Below are 16,509 nucleotides of genomic sequence, written 5' to 3' on the forward strand. Positions count from 1 at the left end.
GCTAGTGACTGAAGCAGGATGGAATAGAGGGCCTTGAGATTGCAGACAGGGATTGTCTGCTAGCAGGCTGAGTATGTCTGGGAACCAGGTTCCTCTGGGCCAGTTTTGTGCAATTAGAATCACCATTTTTTTATCTTAATGAACAGACAGGGCAGAATTCCCACTGGAGGGAACCTATAGATTAGCCTGGACAGAGCCCAGAAAATTATCAAAAGGCACCCAAGGCTAGAGAATCTTGGGTCCAAGCAACAAACAGGAGAAGTTTTGGTGTAGACATACTATCCTCCAGATTAAACAAGAAAGTTCCTTCAAGGCTGCATCCTTGATGATTGAAGTAGGCCACAGCCAAGGCATTGTGTGACTGTACCCTGATTGGACATCCTTGCAAAAGGGGTGTCCAATGTTGCAGAGCCATCCGAACTGCTCCGAGCAGGCTGTTGATGGGGAACTTGGCTTCCACAGGTGACCATATTCCTTGGACCTTGAGGGACTGAACACTACTCCCAGCCTGAAAGACCAGTGTCTGTTATTACTTTCCATTGAGAGGGAAGGAAAGACCTACCTATTGTTAGAGCTTGGCTTGAAATTTACCAAAATAGGGAGTTCCTTGTTTGGCTGGACAGAAGCATGGGAAGGTCGAAAAAAGGAGGTTGCTTGTTCTAGGTCAACAATATGTTGTGCTGGATAGGTCTTGAATGAAACTGGGCAAATGGCACAGCCTCAAAGGAGGCAACCACAGGGTCTAGAACTATCAAGGAAAATCATATTATGGGACGTTCCCTGTGATCTCTTCTTGAGCATGGGCTTTGAGACAAAGAATTTTCTTTTCAAAAAGCAAAATCCATGCTTGGTATGTTCCCAGGCCCAGACCCAAGTATTCTAGGAGAAGAGAAGGCTAAAGAGTTTTTTTTTATTGATCTAAGCCTTCAGCATTTCATATTGTCCTGTAACAGCTAAATATAAGAGAAGTCCTTCAGGAGAAGGTCCTCTAGATAGCCTGTGACCTGGTTGCCTTGAGTTCTGAGAAGGGCAAGAGGACATGCTAAGACTTTTATAGTAATGCAAAAAACTAGAAGTGATTGTCTGCCAATAGGAAGTGCAGAAAAGCACCGATGAGGTGAACAAATAAGAACATGCAGATAAGCATCTTGGATGCCATGTATTTCCCTTGTTTCATTGAGGCAATTGGCAACTTTGCAGATCCGTGCAGAATTTTGGAATTTGAAGATACAGCAGATAAAATAAATATTGAACACGTCACCATTTTTCTAGGTAAATAGATTTCTAAAGGTGCTATTGACATGAAATTTGTCAGTGACAGTCCATGCAATCCATACATTCAGAAATGTTCAGAAATTATATTTAGGTGTAATAAAATGGAATGAAGGGCAAATGTATTGAACACGCTAACTGAAATATATTTAATACTTTGTACAAAATCCTTGGTAGATAATGACAGTTTCAATACGCCTCCTGTATGGCGAAATAGAGAGGCTGAGCATCTGAAAGTCAATAGCACCACATCCTCTAATAGACATAGAATATACAGAACAGAGAGACGACTGGGGCTTTAGATTGGTGCAATATACAGTATAACAAACAATTTTATAAAACTATTCAATTTTAATGATACAAAATAGTGAAAACATTTGCTGAAAGAAAGTTTTTACATGCATTTCGGCAGTTAATTCAGTTTACTCAACATGATTTGCTATAAAAATAGCCTCTTCAGAAGATAACTCTTAGAAATGCTACTATGTAAACTTCAAACAGAGATACAACTATTTAAAAAAAAAGGATAATGGACAGAAGATATACAATATCAAAAATGGAAAAATTATATACAAAATCAAACACTGATGCTTACACTAGTAGGTCCCCAGGAGGAAAGCATCATCATGTATTCCTTTTTGAGGATATATGAAATACCCTGGCAAAGACACCTGAGCTTATTAAAATAGTGTCTGGAGGACAAGATCAGTAACCATAGGGGGAGATAAGAACCAAGAGTAGAATACCTGGCAAAGGACATATAGTTGTATTGTAAGATATCTATAGTCAAAACAAAAGTTTAAATATATTGATCATAAAAAGGTATGCCTATAAAAAATATATGAACAATCTATTTATCTCCCCTTCGATTGAATAGGGAAAGTGGCAGGGTCACAATGGAAAACTTAGGACCATTCGTAATACTGGAATTACAAACACATGAGATTTTCTTACCATTGGATAATGCAGGACAAAAAGACCGACCATAGCTTTTCCTAAGGAATCAATACAATGAAGATAATGAGCTCCCAAATTAGGCAAGCCTCAGTGTCTCCTAACAAGTAACATGTCATCCTCCTGCAGTACTGCCACGACAAAAGTGTCATTCCTGGTCCCATTTATATCTCCCCCCACCTCCCAGCGTCCAATGACTCTGATAGAGGTGCGGACGCCAATCGAGCCCAGTGCACATGCGCATGATGGAGTCTGTTCTGACTTCACGCGCTGGCGCCATTGAGTCGGTCGGCAGCATCCTGCTAGCCCGGACAGGGGCGGTGATAATGATCGCCCAAGCCTTAGGAAAGGAACTAGGCAGAGTGGAAATAGCAAAGCAGCATATTTGGGCATAAAGGACACCTATACCATGAAGCACCAGCCAGGCATACAAAGCAAAGTAATTCCACCATATCGGTGTCCCTAGGGTCCGTATAGTTACCCATCAATCCCACAATTCCATCCCATTATTTTGTTGGGTGTTTGTGGGATTGATGGGCAATTATTCCATTCTACTCTTGGTTCTTATCACACCCTATGGTTACCGATATCGTCCTCCAGACACTATTATAATAAGCTTAGGTGTCTCCTCCAGGGTATTGCATTTATCCTCAAAAATGTATACACTAGGATTCTTTCCTCCTGGGGACCTACTAGTGTAAGCATCAGTGTTTGGAATATATATATATATAAATATATATATACACACATACATATACACATACATACATACATACACACACACACACAGTGCCTTGCGAAAGTATTCGGCTCCCTTGAACTTTGCAACCTTTTGCCACATTTCAGGCTTCAAATATAAAGATATAAAACTTTAATTTTTTGTGAAGAATCAACAAGTGGGACACAATCATGAAGTGGAATGAAATTTATTGGATATTTCAAACTTTGTTACCAAATAAAAAACTGAAAAATTGGGTGTGCAAAATTATTCAGCCCCCTTAGCTTTATTTTCTTTCTCTGAAACCAATTGAGAGTTTCCTCTGATTGGGTTTGGGATCATGGTCTTGCTGAAATGTCCACCCCTCATTTCATCTTCATTATCCTGGTAAATGGCAGCAGAATTTTATCAAGAATGTCTAGGTACATTTTTCCGTTCATCCTTCCTTCAATGTCATGAAGTTTGTCTGCACCGTATGCTGAAAAACAGCACCACATTATGATGTTCCGACCTCCAAACTTCACTGTTGGTATGTCGTTTTCGGGGTGAGGTGCAGTGCCATTTGACCTCCAAACATGGGGTATTTTATGGTATCCAAACAATTCAATTTTGGTCTCATCTGACCAGACTATATTCTCCCAGAATTTCAAAGGCTTGTCTAAATGTTTTGTAGCAAACTTTAGATGAGCGTCAACATGCTTTTTCTTCAGCAAGTCTTGCGTAGTGAGCATGCATACAGGCAATGGCGGTTGAGAGCATTACCTACTGTTTTCTTTTGTACCTGCTAACTCCTGGTCTTTCTGAAGCTTTCCACATGTGGTCCTTGCCTCCTGGACAACTCTTCTGGTAATTCTTTTCACTCAGAAATCTTGCGAGGAGCACATGGCCGTGGCCAGTTTATGGTGAAATTATGTTCTTTCCACTTCCGGATTATGGCCCCAACAGCGCTCACTGGAACATTCAGACGTTTAAAAATCCTTCTGTAACCAATGCCATTAGTATGTTTTACAATAAGGTTGTGAAGGTCTTGAGAGAGCACTTTGCTTTTACCAATCATGAGAGTTTTCTTGTGCGACATCTTGGCAATGAGACACCTTTTTATAGGCCATCAATTGAGACTGATCCAGCTGATCTTAATTTGCACTGAAAGGGGTAAGATTGCTTTCTAATTACTGATAAGATTTCAGTTGGTGCCTTAGCTTTCCATGCCTTTTTGAACTTCCCTTTCTTCACGTGTTTAATACTTTTTTTCCCTGGGCCTTTCCATTTTATTGCACATAACTTAATTTCTAAACATATTTGTTTCTTTGTATGGATGGATGGATAGCATGGTTTGTTACCAACATGTGGTGAAAATGCCATGTCAATAGCACCTTTAGAAATAGATTTACCTAGAAAAATGGTGACGTGTTCAATAATTATTTTAACCGTTCTACTGGTTGATGAAGAATACCCAAGCTGCAGTTTGGAATCAAACTGGTTTAAATCAAATCCTTTGAAACTGTCTTGTGGAGGTACTGGCACAACTACTTCCCTGGGACAAGAGATGGTTTAGAGCAGGGATCTCCAAACTATGGCCCTCAAGCTGTTGCGAAACTACATGGTCCATGAGGCATTGTAAAACTGACATTTACAGACATGATTAGGCATGATGGGAATTTTAGTTCCTGAACAACTGTAGGGCCATAGTTTGGAGACCCCTGGTTTAAAGTGTTAAGCAAATCTGACTGTCTATGGGCAGTTTGTGGTGAATGTGAGAAAAGATAACAATGAAGGGGGTAAAGTTTTGAATTATGTTCTGTACCCCTTTGAAACCAAATTAAACCCACTGGTCTGGGAAACCTATGACTCAGAGAGAGGCAAACAGATGACACCCCCCCCCCCCCTCACACACACACACACTGGTAAGAGGACTTTGGGGAAGAATTGCTGGGCTTTGAGGCCCATGTCTTACAATAAAAGGAAGGACTGAACTTAAAGCTCAATGTGATTATAGACCTTTAATTTTTTTTTTAAACCAAAATAACAGACCTTTTCCTTACCTGCTCTGTGGAATAGTTTTCCACATAGCAGCCCGATCCTCCTTTTCTAGGGTCCCACGCCAGCGCTCCAGGCCCCTCCTCTTTGGTGAGTGCCTTTAGGGAAAGCCACTTTCCCTGGGACACCCGTGTGTGTGTTCGCTCCTGAGCCGCCCAGTCTGACTATTGACACAGATCGGACGACTCGGCCCTGCCCCCTGCTCAATCGTCACAGCATTTGACTTGCAGCAGTGGATGCCAAAGGCTGCTGCTATCAATATGCCCAATGAGGAGAGAGACAGCGGCAACAGCCGCAGCTCTCGTGCATGTTACTGGATCGGATCAGGCAAGAATAAGGGGGGTGCTGTGGGGTTTCTGCAGGACAGAAGGTTTTTTACTTTAATGCATAGAACACATTAGGTAAGAAAAACCTTAAAGCTTTAGTACCATTCTAAAGGTGAATTTCACTGCATCTGAGTACCACAAACCAAAAACGCTGTTCAGTTCATTTTTTAATATTCAAAGCAAACTGAGCCAGCCATCCATTCATATCTCCATGCTTTATTTTGCTGAGAATTTATGTTGAAAAACACCCCTAGCATTTCTGGCCAACAGTTTAAAACCAGTAAACAAAATATACTTTCCTATCTATTTACCAATGCTAGCAGTATAAGGATTAAAAATTGTGAGTGTTAACTGAGTGAGTGAAGTTCCACTTTAAATCTGGGTACAGCAGCTAGTTGCTCTGAATTTTGAACAAGTACAGGCTCCTGAACAGAAGAGGTTTGGGACCTTCTGCCATGGGGATAAAATCCTTCCTCCTGGGGGGAGTGACAAAGTGGGGGGGGGGGGGGATTAAAAAAAGGAAGAAATTTACACCCAAGCATTTAACCAATACCAAAAAATTTGGGTGGGTGGTATGCCTATTGAGAGCAATAATTCGAAGGCTTTCAGTTAACTCTAAACAGATTTCTTGTAATGGCTTGGGGTTTAAATTAATCTTCAGGCCTAAAATTTACACATTAACACGTGTGCATAATATAAAAAAAGATTGTGGCAGTGAAAGGGTTAAAATGTGCCTAACACTAAGCAGGATGTAGTATTTCAACAACCATCCACTGCTGTGCAAACTCATTGTACAATTAAAAGCTTTTATATGCTTATTGAACACTGTTGTAGGCACATTTAGGGTGCAGTTGCAAGTTTGGCAAAGGTGTCTTCAGGTACTGACACCAATTGGTAGATTCTGCGTATCAAAGGCTTTACACTTCTTGGATGGTGAGCACGCTCAAGTGTCCCACCAGCTGCACCAAGCCTAGAGCAGGCGTTTGGGAGACACCGTCATCTTGCCCATCGTATCTGTAAAGACACCACCCTTAATGCACTGCTCAGGTCTAGTGGCCAACTGCTAAACCTGAGCAATGTCACATGGAGGAGGGGTGACAGCACCCCTTTAAGCCCTGACACCAGACAGCATTAAGTATTTTAGCTCCGTAGGAGTAGAACTTGGCTGGGATTTACAGAGATGCAGTCACATTGAGGGGAGTAGGGGTTGGACAGGAGAAATTAAAAACCATGACTTTGTGAGACTGAGTAAGCTGACAATTTGTTCTCCATTGGTTACCTGCAATCGCTTTTCTAGAAAGAGGTTTCCACCTTCTAAGCCGTATTGATGTTCATAAGGATAACTCCAATCTCTGATCAAAAACATGAGGGTCTGTAATGACAATACATATTACGAAAAAAAAAAAATATATAAAAAAATAAAATTATACACCGACAATGCTTAATCTAGTATACCTATGAAATACCAACAAATAATCTAGTTCCTTGGATTAATAAATCAATAATTCAAAAGTTAAATAAAAATACTGTTGAAGTGCTAACAATCACAAAATGCATTGATGTCCATCTAGAGGTGCCTGCACATAACTGAAGTCGCTTTTATCCCTCCGGCTAAACCCAACTGTCATGCCATTCTCATCAGCCAAGGCTGAGGTTCATACTGACGAAGTGAGGCATCCTATCACAGTGATTGGTAAAATCACATTAAAAAAAGTAGTATTGTAACTGACCAATTAGAACTTGAGGGGATACAAAGCTGCTGTGTGTGTATATATACATACATACATACATACACACACATATACATACACATTATATATATATATATATACACACACACACACTATATATATATATATATATATATATATATATATATACATACATACACACACACACACACCACACTGTATATGCGCATGCATGCACCTTAAGGTGCCTATACTTTATACTTGACAGCCATGTACCACTTTAAAAGACAAGCTCAATGTCATAAAGATGTATAGATCAGAGCATGGTAGTGCAATGATGTACATTAAAGTTACTCCTCTTCCTATGACACGGAGATCTTTACATCTATAAACTCAGAGCAGGATCCTTCTGCTCGCAGCACACCGATTTGCAGGTGGCCAGGAATAATTGTTAACTGTACAGAAGTCAAAGGGCATTTCACTGACTTTCTGTGTGCAGAGTGGAGCACTAGAAACAGGCATGTGCTGGCTATCAGAGTTTACAGATGATATCTGGATTGGGGGAAGAAAGCACATGTAATTAACATGAAACTTCTTTTGCCACCATCTATTGAACTTTTATACAGACCTGGAGGACTTTTATAAATTGCTTGGGAAAGGTCAACGAGAAGCAATAGTTTAGTAATCAAATTGCTCCATGAGGTACCTCATCAGCTTGAAGACACTTTCCAACTCATCATTATTCCAGTTTTAAGGAACAATGACTGATGAGTGGACAGTCTCAAAGTTCAGCTATTTTTCAGTTTGTAATGGACATGTGTGACACACAGTACCAGCTTATCCCATAATCAGATGGCACTGATGAATCAATTGACATTTTCCCACAAAAATAATACACTTGTATCATTTACTGGTCTCCATATGATCTCTACTAACCCACACTATCAATTGTCACAATATACTGAATTGTGCAACAAGCTCTCCCTGTATCAGCAACAGAGTATATTCTGATACTAATTTACAGCTGTGCTCAAAAGCTTGGAGAATTGGTAATATACAGTTCGGTACCATTTTTAAAGAAAACATGAGTGAGCAGGCAAAACACATTTCATTTATTTCTTATGGGACTAGTTTTTAACTGTTGGTCATGGCGCAACTATTAGACAAAATATGGCAACAAGTGATCAAATGAAATGACCCCTGTTCAAAAGGTCTGCATACCCCTAATTCTTAATACTGAGTTTTGCCCCTTTAGAATCGATGACAGAGTGTGTGTCTTGTATTAGTGGTCTATATGGTCCCAAATTCTTGTGCGTGGTATAGATGCCCATTCTTCTTGGCAAAATGCCTTCAGGTCAGGAGACTGATGGCCACTCTAGAACCTCTGATTTAACCCCTGGGATCACGTAACTTCAAGCAATTATTATTGGTCTTGTGCTTAGGGTCATTGTCATGCTGAGAAGTCCAAGAACGTCTCATGTACAGCTTTCACGTAGAAGGATGCCATCTGTCTGCCAGTGTTTTTAATAACATGCTGCAGTCATCTTGCCATCAATTTTTACAAGATTCCCTGTGCCTTTAAAGCTTGCCCACCCAAAACATTGGTGAACCACCATCATGCTTCACAGTGTGGATGGTATTCTTGTCACTATAGGCCTTGTTGACCCCTCTCCAAACAAAGCGCTTACGGTTTTAAACGTAAAGCTCTATTTTGGTCTTGTCACTCCAGATTACAGTGTGCCAGGAGCGGAGAGGCATATCAAGGTGTTGTCAGACATATTGTAACTACAGTAGGCATCTTTTAAGGCATTAGCGCAGTAAAGGCTTCGCTCTGGCAACTCGACCATGCAGCTCATTTTTGTTCAAGTATCGTTGTATTATACTGCTTGAAACAAGCACACCATCTTTTTCCAGAGCAGCCTGTATTTCAAGGCTCTGGATATCTTTTTATATCATTTTTTTCTCTTTATAAAAGTGCCATTAGCTTGCTATGCAGGTCTTTTGCAATTCTTTTCTGCCCCCCTTGGCTCAGTATCTATGAAGGATAAGAAATAGTGGAAAAAACACTGGGTCAGGTGCAGTAGTAGCCAAATCTATAGATAACCACCCTAGATCATTAACTTTTCTAAAATTAGATGTGGATCAATAACCAAAATGCAATGAAACCCAGAAAAGAAAGCATGGACAGAGCCATGAAAAGAGGTAAAACGGAGATCCAAGTAATATTACTAGTCAAAAGACTATTGATGGAGACTTGAAAAAGAGACACTGTTGCAATAATAAAACACCAACTCCACCAAACACCAACATTGACAGTGACAGATAATGATAAATACACTATGTAGTGCCGAAACAACTAATCGATTATGAAAATGGTTAACTATTTTCATAATCGATTAGTTGGTTAGCCGATTAGTTGGCCTGCATACAGAATGCATTGTTTACGTATCAGGAAATACAGTGCAGCACACATACAGCTCAGTACACCATCCATATGTCAATATACACAGTGCAGCACACTTACAGCTCAGTATATCATCCATACATGTCAGTAAGTGCCTGAGAACTTGTAGTGGTTATCTGCTCTTTTTGTACTATAAATGGCTAATTTTAGTGTTTTTTTAACCCCATGACAGGTGATACAAAAAAGCATGCTGCTGCTACTAAAGGTCTTTGATCTGGTTCACACCTATGCGTTTATTTTATTGCTTTTTGTAGAAACGCACTACAGTCCATTTAACAGTTTTCTATAGGACACGTTCACATATATGCTTTTTTCAGCCACTGCGTATTTGGAAACGGTCAAGACTTTTTTTTCAAACGCAAAACTGTGCTCTTTTGCTTCAATAGACTTCAATAGAGAAGCTGCATATGAATTACAGGATCAATAGATCAAAATGCTTATCACATTATTGCAACAGTGTGTCTCTTTTTCAAGTCTTAATCAATAAAGTCTTCTAACTAGTTCTATTACTTGGATCTCCGTTTACCGCTTTCCATTGCTCGGCGCATGCTTTCTTTGCTGTGGCTCAGTATCTAGCCTGCTCAGTGCATCCACATGAGAGCCAACAAGCTCATTGACTATTTATACAAAGACACTAATGCAATTTTTTAACCACTTAAGCCCCGGAGGATTTGGCTGCTGAAAGACCAGGGGGTATTTTGCGATTCGGCACTGCGTGACTTTAACGGACAATTGTGCGGACATGCGATGCTGTACCCAAATGAAATTGACGTTTTTTTCCCCACAAAGCAGGGCTTTCTTTTGGTGGTATTTGATCACCTGTGCGATTTTTACTTTTTGCGCTATAAACAAAAAAAGAGCGACAATTTTGAAAAAATAACAATATTTTTCAAATTTTTTTTATATGAAATTCCCCAAAAAAAAAAAATTTAAAAATCTAAATTTTTTAACATTTTAGGCCAATTTGTTTTCTGCTACATATTTTTGGTAAAACAAAAAATCGCAATAAGCGTATTTTGATTGGTTTGCGCAAAAGTTACTGCGTTTACTAACTAAGGGAAAGATTTTTGTCTTTTTTTTTTTTTTTTTTTAACGAGTAATGGTGGTGATCTGCGATTTTTTTTGCGGGACTGCGACATTGCGGCGGACAGATCGGACCCTTGACTGACATTTTTGACACTTTTGGGGGTACCAGTGACATTACTACAGTAATCAGTGCTATACATATGCACTGTTACTGTAAAAATGACACTGGCAGGGAAGGGGTTAACTTTATTGGAGAGGGAGGGGTTAAATGTGTCCCTAGGGGTGTGCTTCTAACTGTAAAGGGGTGTGGCTAGTGATGTAACCACAGAGAAATAGGATCTTACATAGCAGGATCTTATGATCTCTGCTGTTACACCAGGCAGAATGACAGGCGGCTGTGTTTACATCAGCTGCCTGCCTTTCTCCCTCTCCACCAGGAGATCGCGAGACACGTGGACATGTTAGGGAACGAGTGGGGGCAGGAGCGCGCCTCTGGCGGCGCGCGCTCGCCCCCTAGAGGTTCTCAGGCTAGCGATGTAGTACTACGTCACTTTGCCTGTACGGGGCTGACCGCCGCAGTAAATAGTCGTGCGGCGGTCGGCAAGTGGTTAAAAGCCACAGATGTGGCATATTAACCTTTACCATTTTACCCTGTGTGTCACCTTGTGCATCAGTACCAAGACCAAACATTCCAGGGTATGGAATAGTGATTGACCGATATAATTTTTTCATTGCCGATATCGATTTTGGTCATTGCGTATTGGTATCGGCCGATATTTTCGTACCTTTAAAAACTTTTTTTTTTTTTTTGACAGGTACTCTTGTGGCGGGATCTGGGGGTCTAAAATACCCCAAACCCCTCCTCTGCACTTAAAAGCATTAAAAACGCCAAGTTTGGCTGTTTTGAATGCTGTAATTTTTTTGAATCTGGCACCAGTACCCGGAAGTGATGTTATGACATCACTTCCGGGTTTTAGCATGGAGACCCTATCAGAGCAGAATGCAGCTTTAATCAGGTCTTCGGCGACCGTGCAGGCTGGTTGCCCGGGTCTCCCGATGAGACGGGAGACCCGGGCGAGCCACGAAATGCAGCGGGAGGGGGTTGTCTCCTCCCGCTCCTTTTAATGACAGCCGAGCGGCTTCTCAGCTGCATCGGTTGTCATTACAAGACAGCCAACCGTCGGCTATGGACGCCGATACCGGGGTATGCCTCTAGCTGCAAGCATCACTCCCCTACAAACACTTTCCGAAATATCGGTAATATAGGCCACCTTGGTGGCCGATTCCGATATATCGGGGAAAGTGCATATCGGCCCACGATATATCGGCTTTGCCAATAAACAGTCAATCTCTAGTATGGAAAATATTGATCAGGACTGTTGGGGGATTTTGGTTAGCATTAGGATTTAAAAAGGATCCAAACTGTGTAATAATAAATGGCTTCATATGATCTCCATCCTTAAAAGATAGTTTTTTTGGTATGATCAGTCATATTTTCAATAGCATTGCCAAAATTTCACAATTTCTGCCAGGGTACGCAAACCTTTGAGCACAACTGTAGCATACAATACAGCCTCTTTCTTTTGTACAAATTTGATGTAAGTTACCTGAAAGGGTTTTTTGTAGATTTCTTCCATTGCAAGGCGTCCATACTCTGTAAAAAGCTAGAAAACCACACAGTAAGTTTTTAAAACCAGATACGCAACAATCAGAAAATTCCCTGGGTGAAGCCAGGAAATTAGGGCTTTTACAGTATAAAGCGTTTGCTTCTCATGAAATATTTAAATCAATAAGCTACCAATTAACCCTGAGTAACACTAGATGCAGAACACATATACAGAAACAGATACAAACACACCCAGCTTTGGTTATGCAATCCATTCTAAAAATGACTGGTTAATTCAGTTTTAAAAAGGAAAGCAGAACATGTGGGACAGGACAACTGATTAAGCTAAATACCCATCCAAAAAGGAATCAAGAATATACATTTCATTGAAAAATAATTAATTTCCAAAATTGCACACACACGGAAACATTACTCAATAAAAAAGTAACAATATTCCTTACACATACAGATGCCCAAACCACACCTTATATACAGGCCCACTAAAAATTAAAACAATCCTCAAGGCATAGGAATACTTAGAGGAGATCCTCCATTTCTACCTGTGTCTAAGATTTTAGTAATTTATAGGTAGCCTGAATATAAGGTGTGGTTTGGGGTCTGTATGTGTAACAGTGTTGATCGTATTGGGTGAAGTTTGGGTGTGTGGGATTTTGAAAACTTGTGGGATTTTGAAAACTTGTGGGATTTTGAAAACTTGTGGGATTTTGAAAACTTTTGGATGGGCTTTACTTACTGAAGTGTCCAGTCCTATATTTTCCTATTTTTCTTTTTGGATGATTTATTTAGTAGGGATCACCACCCAAATTTATGGAGTAGCATTTTGCCCCAACTGTCTGAAGGTTCCCATATCTGATTTTTAATTGTATGTGTTACTTCTGTTTTGTTTGTTCAATATTTACCCCAAAATGTACACATTTCTATCTGCTTCCCCTGAGAGCAATGCAAATAGGGCTTTCCTAACTTCAAAATGTTGTTCTACAAAAAGCTACCGATGGTGTCCATGGTCATTCAGAAATGTAAACTAGGCAATTCACTTAAAAAAAAAAAGGAGCAGTATGGACACATCACTGCTTCGAAAAACCAAAAAAAAAAACCCCAAAAAAAACAAAAGGGAAACTTTAACTGCCATGACCACCAATAACAAGGGGAGGGAATGATATGGTTAACTTTCCCTGCCACAGACTGTGTGTGTATGTGGGGGGGGGGGGGGGGGGTATAGTAATGACACCAGTGCTGGGGCTATGTTGCATCCACTGACACCAGTGTTGGGGTTATTGTGTCCACGGACATCAAAGTTAGGGGTTAGTATTGCATCCACCAACACCAATATCCGGGGATATTAATGTTTTAACTGACACCAATGTTGTAGGTTATTACATGCTCTGGCACCAGTGTCACAGATTTTTAATGCATCCACTGACATCAATATTGTGGGCTATTATTGCCTCCACTAACTTCAATGTTGGGGCCAATTACTGCATCCACTGACACTAATGTCGATGGGGTCCCAAAAACCCCGTTTTCTCTTATGTTTATTGACTGACACAGCTCTTCTGATTCTTGGCTACAGGGATGCACGTCCTAAAGCAGAGTCTCAATAAGGGGCATGCAAATCAAAAACAACCGTAGCAAAAAAGCAAAAATGTCAACTATCCAAAACAACCCTCAAGGGGCAAAACAGGAACCTCTAACCACTTGTCTTCTGGAAAGTTTTACCCCCTTCATGACCAGGCCATTTTTTGTGCTACTTTAACTGGCAATTGCTCAGTCATGCAAAGTTGTACACAAATTAAATTTATATATTTTTCTTCACACAAATTGAGCTTTCTTTTGGTGGCATTTGATCACCCCTGGGTTTTTATTTTTTTTATTATGTAAACCTAAAACTTTGAAAAGAAACACCCGATATTTTCTACTTTCTTTTAAAAAACACCAGGGATGTTCAACTCCTAGCACCCAATGCCCAGGACATGCAGTTCTCTGCGCCGGGAAAAAGTATTTGATCCCCTGTTGATTTTGTACGTTTGCCCACCGACAAAGAAATTATCAGTCTATAATTTTAAAGATGGGTTTATTTTAACAGTGAGAGACAGAACAAAAAAAAAAAAGAAAAAAAAAAAAAGTTTTGTAAGATCTTACTGTTACCTTTTTCTCTGATGTCCATCGACAGACGCAGCCTCATCTCCATGAGCTGAGTGGGTTTATGCTCCTCCCATCAGGAGTAGTCTAGGCAGGGATATTTGAATACATACGCCCAGGGGGCTGTCTCTCCAGGCATAAACCCCTACTACACAACCCAGCACACCAGTTTAGTTTAAAAGCATTGAAGACAACAGAACCAATCCCAAACAGAGGGGCGGGTGCAGCGTCTGTCGATGGACATCAGAGAAAGATTTTACGGTAAGATCTTACAAAAATCGTATTTTCTCTATCGTCCATCGACAGGCGCAGCCTCATCTTCATGAGCTGAGCGGGACATCCAAAAGCAGTATAGGCATGAGGGATGGGAAAACGCAACCAGACAGTAACGTCAACTCCAAAAGGCTAACCGTAGGCCAACCGGGCAACATGTAGATCAAACAGGAGCTCACCCAGAAAAAAGACCCCGAAGAGAAGTACAAACATTCTCTTACAAAACAGCAGCCTGCAAAACCTTGCGGCCAAAGGAGGCATATAAGAAGCCAACAAATCCACCTTGAAAAATTTGGTAAAGGTGTGCACAGACGACCAAGTCGCTGCCTTACAAACTTGTACAACAGAGGCCTGATGGCACTCAGCACTCTAGTAGAATGCACCTTCACAGGGAAAAAGAGGAACCTAACCCTTGACCGAATAAGCTTGAACAACCGTCTGCCTGATCCCTCTCGAAATGGTAGCAGCGGACGCAGCCAAACCTTTGCGAGGACCGTCCAGAAGGACAAAGAGTCCGACTTCCTGAAAGACTCAGTAACCGTCAGATAAACCCTTATCACCTTAACCACATCCAGAGAGTGCAAGGCAGCTTCCTTATGATGTTTAGGCTTAGGACATAAGGAAGGCAAGACAGTGTCTTCATTCAAATGAAAATCTGACACCACCTTCGGAACAAAGGACGGATTAAGTCGGAGGACCACTTTATCCCTGTGAACCACCAAATAAGGCGACTGACAGGACAAGGCCGCCAACTCAGAGACTCTGCGGGCAGAAGTGATAGCCACTAGGAAGGCAACCTTCTACGACAAAGAAAGCAGAGAAATCTCCCTTATATTCTCAAAAGGAGGCGTTTGAAGAACCGACAAAACCAGATTAAGATCCCACGGCAGTAACGGGGATCTCCTCGGAGGGACCAGATGAGGCACCCCCTGAACAAAGGTGCGAATCAATCTATGGAGTAGCCAACGGACGTTGGAAGTAAATAGTACAGGCTGAAACATGGCCCTTGATAGTACCCAACACCAAGCGCTGCTCAACCCCCTTTGGTAAAAAGGCCAAAACCCTAGCTATAGAAAACAAGCAAGGGTGCAGCTGCAGCGATTCACACCAAGAAATGTACAATTTCCACGTACAATGATAGATTTTCCTAGATGTCGACTTCCTGGCCTTCAAAAGGGTAGGAATCACCGAATCAGAAAGACCTCTATCCCTCAACACCTTGCATTCAACAGCCAGGCTGTTAAAGCCAGTGACCATAAAGCAGGAAGGAAGATCGGTCCCTGAGATAGCAGATCATCCTGCAAAAGGAAGATGCCATGGAAGATCCACAACCATTTTTACCAGCTTAGCGTACCAAGACAGTCAAGGCCAGTTTGGTGCCACCAGAACGTCCGGAATGCCCTCCATCGCCACCCTGTGAAGAAACCTTAGCAGGAGAACGAGCAGAGGTAAGGCATAGATCAGGCAATACTGACTCCAAAGAGCCATCAGAGCGTCGGCCAGAGGAGCCCAAAACCTGGCCACAAACCTCTGAACTTTCCTGTTGAGGCAAGATGCAAACAGATCCATGTTCGGGGTCCCCCACCGGACACACAGGAGATGAAACGCCTCCGGATGCAGGGACCACTCCCCCTGATCCAACACCTGACGATTCAGGTAATCCGCTTGCCAATTCTCCACACCCGGGATGTGGACTGCAGAAAGAGCCGGAACACTGTGTTCCGCCCATACCAGAATCTCGGCCACCTCCTTGGCTGCCAGGGCACTCCTGGTGACCCCTTGATTGATGTAAGCCACGGCCGTGGCATTGTTCGACTGGACCCGAATGGGAATGCCATGTAGCAGACTCGTCCAGTGAAGCAGGCAGAGCTTGATGGCTCTCAGCTCCAGAATATTGATCAGCAAGGAAGACTCTTCCGACGCCCAAATCCCCTAAGAGCTTCCCCAGCACTCCACTCAAGCCTGATAGGCTGGCGTCCGTG

The 16,509-nt window shown here is 41.6% G+C and overlaps 1 protein-coding gene across 2 annotated transcripts in view; it reads right to left on the reverse strand.

Annotated features, from left to right (window-relative positions):
- ATL2 (atlastin GTPase 2) overlaps nucleotides 1–16,509 on the reverse strand; it is a 223,932-nt gene that overhangs the window by 83,645 nt on the left and 123,778 nt on the right. For both annotated transcript variants that reach the window (XM_082249141.1, XM_082249140.1), the window contains exons 6-7: nucleotides 12,096–12,152; nucleotides 6,587–6,679 (exon numbers count right to left, since the gene is read on the reverse strand). In XM_082249141.1, coding sequence (XP_082105267.1) covers nucleotides 6,587–6,679; nucleotides 12,096–12,152 — 150 coding nt within the window. The remainder of the gene's footprint in view (nucleotides 1–6,586; nucleotides 6,680–12,095; nucleotides 12,153–16,509) is intronic.

Source organism: Pelophylax lessonae, assembly GCF_965119305.1.
Source record: "Pelophylax lessonae genome assembly, chromosome: 3".
Taxonomy (NCBI): Eukaryota; Metazoa; Chordata; class Amphibia; order Anura; family Ranidae; genus Pelophylax; species Pelophylax lessonae.